General features: G+C 52.4%; 1 protein-coding gene across 1 annotated transcript; it reads right to left on the minus strand.

Annotated features, from left to right (window-relative positions):
• Positions 1-544: 544 nt before the first annotated feature.
• On the minus strand, positions 545-1,969 carry LOC120972049 (2-hydroxyisoflavanone dehydratase-like). Its single transcript, XM_073503531.1, has 2 exons — positions 889-1,969; positions 545-567 (listed from the first exon to the last, which is right to left on the minus strand). Exons 1-2 carry the CDS (start codon positions 1,952-1,954, stop codon positions 545-547), a joined length of 1,089 nt encoding a protein of 362 aa, XP_073359632.1. The 5' UTR covers positions 1,955-1,969.
• Between the last annotated feature and the right edge of the window lie 9,493 nt (positions 1,970-11,462).

An 11,462-nucleotide genomic window follows, 5' to 3' on the forward strand; every position in this document is an offset into this window, starting at 1 on the left:
CCTTTTTGCCTTGTACATGAACTACATCATCGCGATTGAGCAGATACCTTATATCTGTGTCGCTGACCCGTACTTCATGCACGAGGGCTTCTTGGCAGTCTGCCCAGAGCACCGTGAATACGCAAGGGACTACATCGTCGAATTCATCGTCGCCAATAAGGACAAGGATACGATTCTCGTGCCTTATCATCCCATGTAAGTCATCCGCGCGGATATCCTTGCTTCGATTTCAATAATTCATTTGCACGGTGGAGGCTAATTTGAGGTGTACTTATTTTACGCAGCCACGCTCTTGGACTCGTCGAAGAACATGAACAAAAAGGATTACACACACATCAAGTTTGTTCTTGACAGTGCTATCTTTTTCTACGGCGTACGGGGTGGAGAGATCAAGACCAAGAAGACATGAACCGTAGGCCCACCTTCGCCCATAAGACCGACTTCTGCTGCATCTAGCAACCGAGTGATACTCTTAGTGATGGATTCTATGTCCTACACCACATGCTGGAGTACAGACGGGATCATCAGAACCTTCGCATGTCCCCTACTTCCGGAGATGCCCATATTCTGCAATGGGCAAAGAACTTAGGAGATATCCCGGATCATCGACGTTGAGCTGAGTTCTATCATATCCAGCGTGAACTTACCCAAATCATCATAAAGGAGGTCCTCGACAAAACAGGGATGTTCTACGAGGAAGGGCAAATGTCGCGGGAAGACGTCCGAACACGCGTAGCCGCTCAGCGTCTCGACCTGAAGCATTTCACTAAGCTCGGGGACTATCTCCCTGACTTGGATGGATGCCACGACATGTTGGAGTGATTGACGATATATGACAATGTGTCCGTTTAGTCCATACTTTATGTATGACGAAACTTTGAGTTATACCAGCAGGCATCGGCAGTCGAACTGAGATTTTGTTGGATGGCCATACGGGACCGTGCGCGCCAGAACCGTGTGCTCTGTTATGTGCCATACTGGACCGTGTGCCCCAGGACTTCATGGTCGTGCCATACCCAAACACGTCCTTGAACAGCGTCGTGGGCACGCCGAGCACCATAGGATTAGCAGGCGACGAGCTGGGCTGCTGGTTTATGAACTCCACGATGCTCCCCATGAGCCTCTTGCTGGTGGCCCTCAGCGGACAGTAGAGGTGGAAGCCGTGGTCCTCGCCCTCCGACTCCACCACCGTCACCTCGCGGCGCCCCGGCGTCATCCAAGGCCACGGCGCGTCGTGATCGCGCATGCGGGCCGCCAGGTCGAGGCCGCGGTCCCGCAGAGTGTCCTTCCCGGCCACGGCGATGAGCACGCGGCGGCAAGCCAGCGATGAGATCTCCGAGGCCGGAGGGTCGATCCGGGGGTCATCGTTGCCGGCCTGGCCGGCCGTGACGAACGGCCACAGCCGGTCCACCCCGTACGGCGGGAACTCCGGCCATGGGTCGGACGAGGACGCCGCCCACTGGAGCGCGGCCCACGCGTCGTCATATGCCGCGGGTCTGGGGAACTCCGGCGCTAGACGGTACTCCACCGACACGACGAGGGCTCCGGCGCTGGCGGCGAGGGAGGTCGCGTAGCGGTGGTACGTCCGCCCGAAAGCGCTCTCCGTGCAGAACGAGCCGCCATGGACGTAGATGACGAGGGGAAGCCGATTCCTGCCTGCGGTGTCGGCGGCACGGGACGGGAGGAACAGGCGCACAGACACGCCGGTGGCCTTGTCGACGACGACGTCCCTCGTCGCCACCCCGCGGTTGCCGCCCTGATCCGGCGACGCCAGCACGAATGGGCTGCGCAGGAAACGCTCGATGCTGCCGTCCTTGTACTTGCGTATGAACGGGTACATGTCCACGGAGATGTCACGTCCCTCCTTCTGCTTCGCTGGAGAAGTCTTGTTTGCATGCATGGCGCAGTTGAGCTGCTTTAGTTTGAAACTCTTCTTTTGAGTTGTCCGCTGCATGCCTCGTCGTTGGCTGCACCTCATGGGAATTTATAGAGCCATTTTCTTCATCGCCACGTCCCTTTACTAATTTTTTTTTTAAGGATCAAGAAGTAAGGGGCTGTTTGGTTCTAGGGCTTGCAATACCACACTTTGTCAACATGGTAACAACGTAGAAACATCACCATTGCCAGGTTTAATCAATTTGGGTGAAGACCTAGGCTTTCACCCTGGAGCTCGAGACTGGATGTTCGAGTTGCATGCATGGCGCAGTTGAGCTGCTTTACTTTGGAACTCTTGTTTTGAATTGTGCCGCTGCATCCCGCGTCGCTGGCTGCGGAATTTATAGAGCCATTTCAGTCACACAACTCCCACCTTTCCACGTCCACCGCAACAAAGTGGCCACCACCTTTCCACGACCCCACCTTTCACGGATCCACCTAGCCTTTGCTACGCACGTCGGCAATGAAACACATTTGTTCCCCTAAGAGCATGGTCAATAGTATAGCCAGCTGCTGGTTATAAGCCAGTGCCACGTCATTTACAGCTCATTTTATAGTCAACATGTACAATAGTAGATCAAAAAAGTGTACTATTTTTTTATTATGTGTCTTACCTTCCATTCTTTCAAAGTGCCTAGGAGCACGTGCTAGAGCTGGCTCTTCATGAAGAGCCCGTTTACCTTCCCTCTCCTCTTCTCTTTCCTCAAACTAAGCAAAAATATACTAGTTTATTCCTTATAGCCCGCTGACTCAGGTCTATTGTACTTACTCTAAGGCTGCCCGGACTCTGAAAATGATGCCCCAATTAGACTACCCACCATGGAAATAAAATAGGTGATAACATCACACATCTCTAGGCAAAACAGATGATGTGACCAATAATTAATAAGGAAAGAGAGGCATGTGATAACATAGCTACTCCCCACTGTAATATCACACATACCAGGACAAGATGAGTCTACAACTTACTCCCTCCTTTCCGGTTTATAAGGCTTATCTCAAATTTTTCATTTTTTCAATTTAAAGGGCTCATCTTCATCTCCTTTTGAGATTTCGAGGCGCATTAAATCTTCGCATGCAAGAATGAAGAAAAACTCACCAATGCATGTAATGCTTCTACTCATCTAGTGGCCAAGCATGCATGCAGTGTACTTAATCCTAATTAATGCATCAATTTAGTTTGAGTGGTTTTGTAAAGCACGAGATACATTCCACCACTCACCATGTGCCTTGGTTGATGAGATTTCAGATTTGAGTCCTATAAACCGGAAAGGGGGAGTAATAAATAAAGTGTTACATGACACCACACATATGTTACTACCCACTGTAGAGGTAGTAACGTATTTCTAAGTTACTATCCATTGTGACTAGTCTTGGTATCGTCATCATCCGACTCGGTGAAAGCAAAAATCCGACGTTTCCCAAGGGGCCCAAAGCCTAGGAAAAGTAGAGGAGCACAACACCACAACGATGCTTTTGAGAATCTAAGGACGTCCGCATACATCGCCGTTCCCGGCTCTTGCCATCGCCGGCAACAAGGCATTTGCACGACACTGCTCTCACTTCCCCGCATCGGATCCGGTTGATCCACCCAGTCCTCCAGAATCATCCCCGCAAAATTGAGCTGAAATCATCACACAACTAATAATTTATAGTCCAAGCGACACGTGTAGAAAGCATACTATTAACGAGGTTGTTTCTTTGCACAAACCTTGGGCCAGTTTTTCCTCTTCTGTAACAAGCGAAGAAGTGAGCTTTCAAAAATATTATTAAAGAACATAGAAGAAATTTCAAGAAGCTGGTATCGGTGTATTAAGGGTACATTTGACTATATAAATATGTAAGTATAGATGGATAAACAGAAAATACTGTTGACAGATTAATAGCCTATCTTTCAAAATAGATGCTTTATGTCTATTGTGCATATGGTTTCTGCCAGTTACCTTGTCATAAATAAAAATTAGTGGACATTTCTACCGACAACCTTGTGAAAAATCATAATTATTTGTCAGTACACTGTGACAAATCATATGCAAAACTGCATGTTTTTTTTTATTTTTGAATTTTCGGGGGGGAGTTTTCCCACCTGAATTGTATTCATGTTGCATATAAGGCTTTGCAGCCTTTTTTGCAAGATAGGTTCAAGTGAACCAGAGGTACAGGGGGCACAGGGGGAAGAGATAAAGAAAAAAGACACACACTAACAACACACTTAGCAGGTGAGAACAAAGAGGGTCAACAAAACTCAACAAAGAGCACCACCGGCATAATCGAGGCATCGGCTCACCGAGACCAACCCACGGCACTGCACCGTCGACGCAATCGAAAGACTCCACGCAACCGAGACTGCACAACGCCGCGACACCACCTGTGTCATGGGGCACATTCTAAGGGTCACGCGAGGCCGAGATGACGCCACGGCACCTGTGTGCCACCGATGTAGTCGAGGGGCGTCGGCTAGCAGACCAAACCACGACACTGCACCGTTGACGCAATCGGCATCCGAGACTGCACAACGCCGCGACACCACCTGTGTCGGGGGTACATTCGAAAGGGCACGCGGGGCCGAGACGACGCCACAGCACCTGTGTGCCACCGGCGTAGTCGTAGGGCACCGCCTAGCAGAGACACACCAAGAAGCACTCGAGCACGAACACCGCCAAAGAAGAGCACAAAACCACCGTCGACCCCGAGCCGGCTGCACCACCACCAACACAGCCACACTCCACCGCCACCCCCGCGAGTCATCGGTTACCACTAATAGTCATTTTCTCCAAGACGACGCCTGCAAGGAGGTAGCGACGCCCCTGACGCCGTCGTCGCCCGATCTAGCATAACTAGATCTTGGGCTTACACCCGGAGAAACCAGACTCGAGGGATTTTGAGTGAACTGAACTCCTCAGCAAGGCCCCAAAGGAGGAGAACGACGCCAAATGGCGTCGCCGTTACTGGCATCAATAGAAGTTTTTGCAAGGTTTTCACCTGGAGCCAAACACTCGGCCATCACCTCAAAATCCAAGACCTGGCACACCTCCGACTGCAGCAGTAGGCCCCGAGAGGGGAGAGTAGCACCCCCACTGCACCATGAGAAGACGACGCAAAGCACCGTCGCGTTGATCCTGGGACTCCCTCCACCTCCCCCTCCCCCGCAGAAGTTGGACCGGCCCGAAAGCCGGCAGCTAGTGCCACCAGCGCGCAAGAACGGAGAGGCGGGAGAGGGTGCACAAGAAGACGCCGCCGCACGCGCAGATCTGGGGCGACAGGGCACCAGGAGCTGCATCGGCCACATACTGCGCGCCAACCCAGCCAAATCGCCGCGCCCAAGCCCCCACACCAGTGCCACCCACCACGGGACGCCGCTGTCGAGTCAGCGAGTAGTCCGCGCTCTCGCGCCCGGGGCACCGCGCCCCCAAGCCTCCGCCCAGCGCCACCCACTCGCAGCTCCGCGCCCGCACGCGTAGCTCCATGCCGCCGCCGAGGAAGCTAGAAGCCGCCGGATCCAGGCACCAGCCCTCAGATCGGCGCGTCGGCTAGCAAGAGAGACCCCCGCCCGTGCCCGAGAGCCGCCCGCTGACGCGAAAGGACCCCCGCCGCTGCCGTCAGCCACGCGGCTTTGCCTCACGACGTCCTTCGGCAGCGGCGGAGGAGAGGGGTGGATGGCGGCCGGCGGTGGCGGCTAGGGTTGGGTGGCCACCCGAGTCGCCCGCGGGGGGGGGGGGGGGGCAACCAACTGCATGGTTATTTATTATTAAAAAATTGGCATTATTTTCTTAAGTAATGACTTAATACTCCCTCCATCGCGTAATATAAGATGTTATGAGGACCGATCTACTCACATATTGGTGGTAATAACATCTTATATTATGTGGCAGAGAGAGTAATAATTGAAATTCTATTTTCTACTACAGCAATGCAAATGAAAAAAAAACTTGCTTCTGCCAACTAACTTGTGAGAAATCAATGCTGGGTAGGTGGCAAATATAACATTTGTTAGAACTGATACTACTATGTATTACCTTATTTATACCTTCATGATTTAAGACCGCTATAATTTATTTCCTTATTTGCCAACTAAATGTTCCACATTACCAATACAAAATCATTAACAATATCTTACCTCGCGGGAGCTAATAGCAAATATTAGTCTAGTTATTTATGTAGTAGTAGTGAATATCTTGAGGCGCTCGATTTGGGACAGAAGCGTACAAAGTCTAGTTTTTTCTTTTTAACAAAAAATTGGGTGAGAGATACTGAAGGACTAATATTTATTCTCCCCGCAAAAAAAAAAGATTAGCTATGGGACGGCGCGACACACGTTGTTGGGCGCTCTGCACTTGACCGACAGAGTCTAACGCGTGAAGGCGTGACCAGCATTGACTAGCTGTGTACACACTCCGTGGGCTCACATATGTATACACATACACATCCGAGCAAGTACGTAGGCAGCTCACTGTGGGACGACGATAGATATCTTGAGGCCACACACCAATTGATTGTTTGTTGAATCTTGCCGTCCGTAACGATAAATTCATAGTACTACGATTGACTGGGTGAGGGCCGCTGGATTGATTGATCGTGGTAGGTGGAAGGCACAGCCTCGTTGTTTGTTCCTCCGTCGATTTGCATGCGCATGTATACTACGGTCGCTATCCTGTCCTATGCACTTAAAACAAGTCTTTCCTTACTACTCCCTCCGTCTCAGTAATATAAAAGTGGTTTTTACATTAGTGTAGTGTCAAAAAACGCTAATGCTTTTATATTATGAACTAAGGGAATAGTAGATATGTACATTCATTTCTTAGAGCATCTACAGCCGCATATGACAAAATATAACTCCTCACGCGGATGGCCCTGGCGCATCCACCGGCAGCGACCAGGCACTTCTCAAATTAATACCACTACATCTGGACGTCTCATGTTAGATTCTTAAATCCATACAAAAACATGCAGACATTAAAACCTACGTACTACATAGAGATCTAGCTACTCCTCGTCGGAGATGTCGACAATCTCCGTGCCCGGCTCCGGCAGCATGGGCGGCAGTGGCAGCTCCCGAGCTCCGGCGCCTCTACGCCGGCCTCCTCCTCCTCCTCTATCTCAGCGCCAAGTTCACCGAAGAGCGCTTCGGACGCCTCCTGCTCCTGCCGGAGAAACTGACGGTTGGCCTCCACGTAGGGCTCATCTTGGATGGCCTCCAGGATGGTCTGCTGATCTGCCATCTTCGCGGCTTGGGCGACGGCGAACTCCGCCTCCGCCATGTTCAACCCCTGTTCCGGCAGCTCTGCCTCGTCCTCCTCAAGATCCACCACCTCCATCGGCTCCGACAGCGGCTCTCCCTCGTCCCAGTCCGGCTGCTGCTCCTCGTCCTCCTCCGGCTCTGGCGAGTCCAGAGGCAGCCCGACAGCGATGCGGACGGTGCGCCTTGTCTGGATCTCCTCCATGATCTACCTCTGGCACTCCGGCCTGAGCATAGCGTACGTGGTGACCAGCCGCCGGACCATGGCGATGCCGTAGAGCGTGGGAGAGTAGGGGTGAGGAGGCGGATGGGCTCGGGTGGTGGCGCAAAGTGGAAGGAGGTGGATGGGCTAGGGTTGGGGACGCCGGCAGAATTAAATAGCCGGATTTGGCCTTGGGCGGCAAGCCAGAGCGGCGCCACGTGTTGTTCACACCGCGGCGACGGAGGAGGCCTCTGTCGGACCGCCGAGTTTCCTGGCGAGTCCGCATGGGACCCCATCGTCAGTCCTACGTGACGGAAACGCCTGGACGCCCACATATCCACCCCATATTTGAGCTGGATACGAGTATGCCGGCAAGCCCGGCCGTTTGAGGCCCGTTTGAGGGGCTCGTATGGGTCAAAAAATCATGACCGGTCAGTGACCGGGCGGCCTGCACGGGTGTATGAGGCGAGTTTCGGCACCTGGCTGTAGATGCTCTTAGCCCACAAGTGTGAGAGCGGGGTACTTGCGTGGCTCCTCTGATGGTCTCACAAGTTGAATTCAAGGGGATGGCAGAGATTCTGGGAGGGTGCAGGCACACGTGGGTGGTTCCTTTGCACCTGAACCGACAACGTCCAGTGCGACTGCGACTTTGAAGGAATGTTGCCACACGTAGCACTGTCGTTTGTGACCAGGTTGTTGGAATTTGGTCTCAGCTCATAACGGACCGAGAAAAAAGGGGAGCTCTTCTCCAGGTTTTGTGCTATGATTCAAGGTACAGAAAAAGGCAATTTTTGGTTTGGTCCCTCTTCCCTTAGCACCAAGTATAAAAAGAAAAGGTGGTGCCCCTTGGGCAATGACAAACACATACATGAGATAACCCCAACAAACTTCTAAAGGCCGATCCTATAAGGGAGCACAAAGGGATTAGAAGGCCATCAGCATCCCTGGCCACCGCAAGGCTGTGCCGGCGGCTGCCTGATACCATCTACACCGACCGGCCGCTGCCCATGCCGGCCATCTCTAGTGACGGTAGCGTTTTGGTCGTCTTCTACCAATTATTGTCTATGATTCACGCTTTCGGCCATGGGGTATTCACTCAGATGCTGTTCAGCTTTGCCAACTATTGTCACGGGCTGCAATGAGTAGGGGCTGCATCAAGAGCATGGGACTTTGGCAAGCACCTGTAAGTTCACACGTTTCCGCATATGTACTGGTATTTAAATCCAAAGATCCAGATCCAATTTAGTGTTAACCTAAAGTATTATTTCTAACACAGGTACGTCCGTGTTAATTTGTTAGTACCAAGCATTGGTTCTGTGAAGCCTTGACAATTACCCAAAAAGGCTTTCGCCCCGCTTTATAAATAAAGCAACGATCATCAACATGGCAGTACAAACTCACACCACCACACACGCACACACCCAAGGCATGATACATAAGCGCTGAGCGCAGCAACACCACCCCTAGCTACGAAGAGATGAAGCCGCATACGGCGAACCGTTGACTCCAAGGCGGCGCCTTCAGGAAGGATACGACACCGGAGCGCCGCCACCGCCCGACCCGAGGGTCAGAGTTTCCCCTGGAGCAACACAACGGGCAATGAGAGTCGCGACGACGCCTTCAAGAAGGGAACGAGCTTCGCCGCCGCCGGTCCATCCGGGGATAGAACAGGTTTTCACCCCGACCAGCACTCACCGCCACCGAACACCACACCCCGGCCATCACGCCGCCCACATGGCCATGACAGTCGGGCAGCACCCAGCCACAGGCTCTGTCCATGAGCACCGGGCTACCGCCACCAGGGCCGCCGCCCCCGCATCCAAGACCAAGACGCCACCTCGCCCGAGACCCGCCGCTACACCAACCAAAGAGACGAGTGGAAAGGCTCGGCCTTTCACACCCCTGAGCGGCCCCCAGCGCCGAGACCTAATAGGCCGGCCAAAGATGGCCACCATCGCCCCGTCCTGCAGCACCGGGCGCGAGACGAGCTCGATCTTGCCGCCGGGCGCGAGACGAGCTCGGTCCTGCTGCCGGGCGCGAGACGAGCCCGATCTTGCCGCCGGGCGCGAGACGAGCTCGGTCCTGCTGCCGGGCGCGAGACTAGCTCGGTCCCGCGGCACTAGGCGCGCGACGTGCGATGGACCGCAGCTGGTAGCCAGTAGTAGAAAACAGAGCTTTGGTTCGGCCAGAAAAGAGCATTAATCCCGGTTGCATTACGAACCGGGACTAATGTGAGCATTAGTCCCGGTTCGAGCGGCTAGGGCACCGTACAGGCATTAGTCCCGGTTCAAATGGGACCTTTAGTCAAGTTTGGTGCCATGAACCGGGACTAAAGGGTGCGATGCCCATTAGTACCGGTTCGTGGCACCAACCGTTAGTAAAGGTTAGACCTTTAGTCCCGGTTCGAGCCACCAACCGGTACTAATGGGTTTGAGGCATTAGTACCGGTTCATGGCACGAACCGGTACTAAAGGTCCCATTTTCAAACTCTACCCCCCCCCCCCCCCCCGGTCGTGGATCGCCTTTTCAGTTTTGTAAAAAGCAAAAGAAAATGATAAAAAACTTCAAAAATTAAAATCCTTCCAGATGTAGTTATGTTACTACATGCACTAGTTAGGAAAATTTAAAAACTTAAATTTGGACATGTTTTGCAAAAAGTGTAGGGAAAATGTATCAAAATGTTCAGCACGAAAATCCTCAAATTTTTAGAATCCTCAAATTCTAAAACGAAAAAAAGTTATGCTCAAATTTCTTTTTTTTTTGAATTTTTGTTAAATCTGGTCAAACTATGGTCAAACTACTTATTCAAGAAGTATTTGTGTTACTAAATAATTATTCAAGTATATTAGTGTTACTAAATAATTATTTCAGTTTTTTTGAATTTTGGTCAAACTATGGTCAAACAATGGTCAAACTAATTATTCAAGAAATATTAGTGTTACTAAATAATTATTTCAGTTTTTTTGAATTTTGGTCAAATCTGGTCAAACTGTGGTCAAACTATGGTCAAACTACTTATTCAACAGATATTAGTGTTACTAAATAATTATTGTTTTTTAGAACAATAGTTTCAAACTCAAAGAGTGAAATGTGTGACTTCATGCTCAAGCTAAATTCCTGAGGGTTAATAGGATTGACATATTATTATTGCCAGGAAAACAACAAGTGCAGACTTGGAAACGAGGGAGAATAGAACCCGGAAGTTAAGCGTGCTCAGGCTGGAGTAGTGAGAGGATGGGTGACCGTCCGGGAAGTTAGATGATTTGGAATGATGAGGGGTGATTAGAGATTAGAGATTAAATTGAGCAGTGATGAGGGGTGATTAGAGATTGAAGGTTAAAATAATTCAGATATGTTACCAACCGGGACTAAAGGTGGACCTCCAGGCAGCGGCCACGTGGAGGGCCTTTCGTCCCGGTTCGTGTAAGAACCAGGACTAAAGCAGGGGGAGGCTTTAGTAACGACCCTTTAGTCCCGGTTCCAGAACCAGGACCCTTTAGTCCCGGTTCCAGAACTGGGACTAAAGGCCCTTTTTCTACTAGTGAGCGGGCCAGCCCTTTGAGTCAAGTAGAGGCCGGACGACGAGAAGATGAAGCAAGGTCGAAACAGCTCGACCGCAGACGAGCCGACGCCGGACAAGCCGGCCACCGCCGCGGGCAACGTTGCCGGCCACCGTGTAGCCGCCACGCCACCGGAAGGCCACCACCCGGACCTTCCCGCGCCGCCGCCCACGGCCGGAGCACCAGCCACACCCGGCCGCTGCCCCAACCCGCGCCGCCTGCCGGAGAAGTTGCGTCAGATCCGGCCGGCACGCCTCACACCTCCACCAGCTCCAGCCCAACTCCAGCCCCGACCGAGAGGAGAGGGAGACCGAGCCGAAGCCGGTAGAGAAGGGGTCCACCAGATCCGATCCACCGCCGCCACCACGGGCAGCAGCCACCGCGCCGCCGCCATCGCCCACCACGCCGTCGCTCGCACGTCGCCGTCGGGAGCCACCGCCGCCGCACCGCCAGGCCCTGCGCACCCCCGGCGCCACGGCCGGAGCAGGCCGCCCCGCACTGGACACCCCCGAGCGGCGAAGAAAGAGGG

Source organism: Aegilops tauschii, chromosome 7 (assembly GCF_002575655.3).
Source record: "Aegilops tauschii subsp. strangulata cultivar AL8/78 chromosome 7, Aet v6.0, whole genome shotgun sequence".
Taxonomy (NCBI): Eukaryota; Viridiplantae; Streptophyta; class Magnoliopsida; order Poales; family Poaceae; genus Aegilops; species Aegilops tauschii.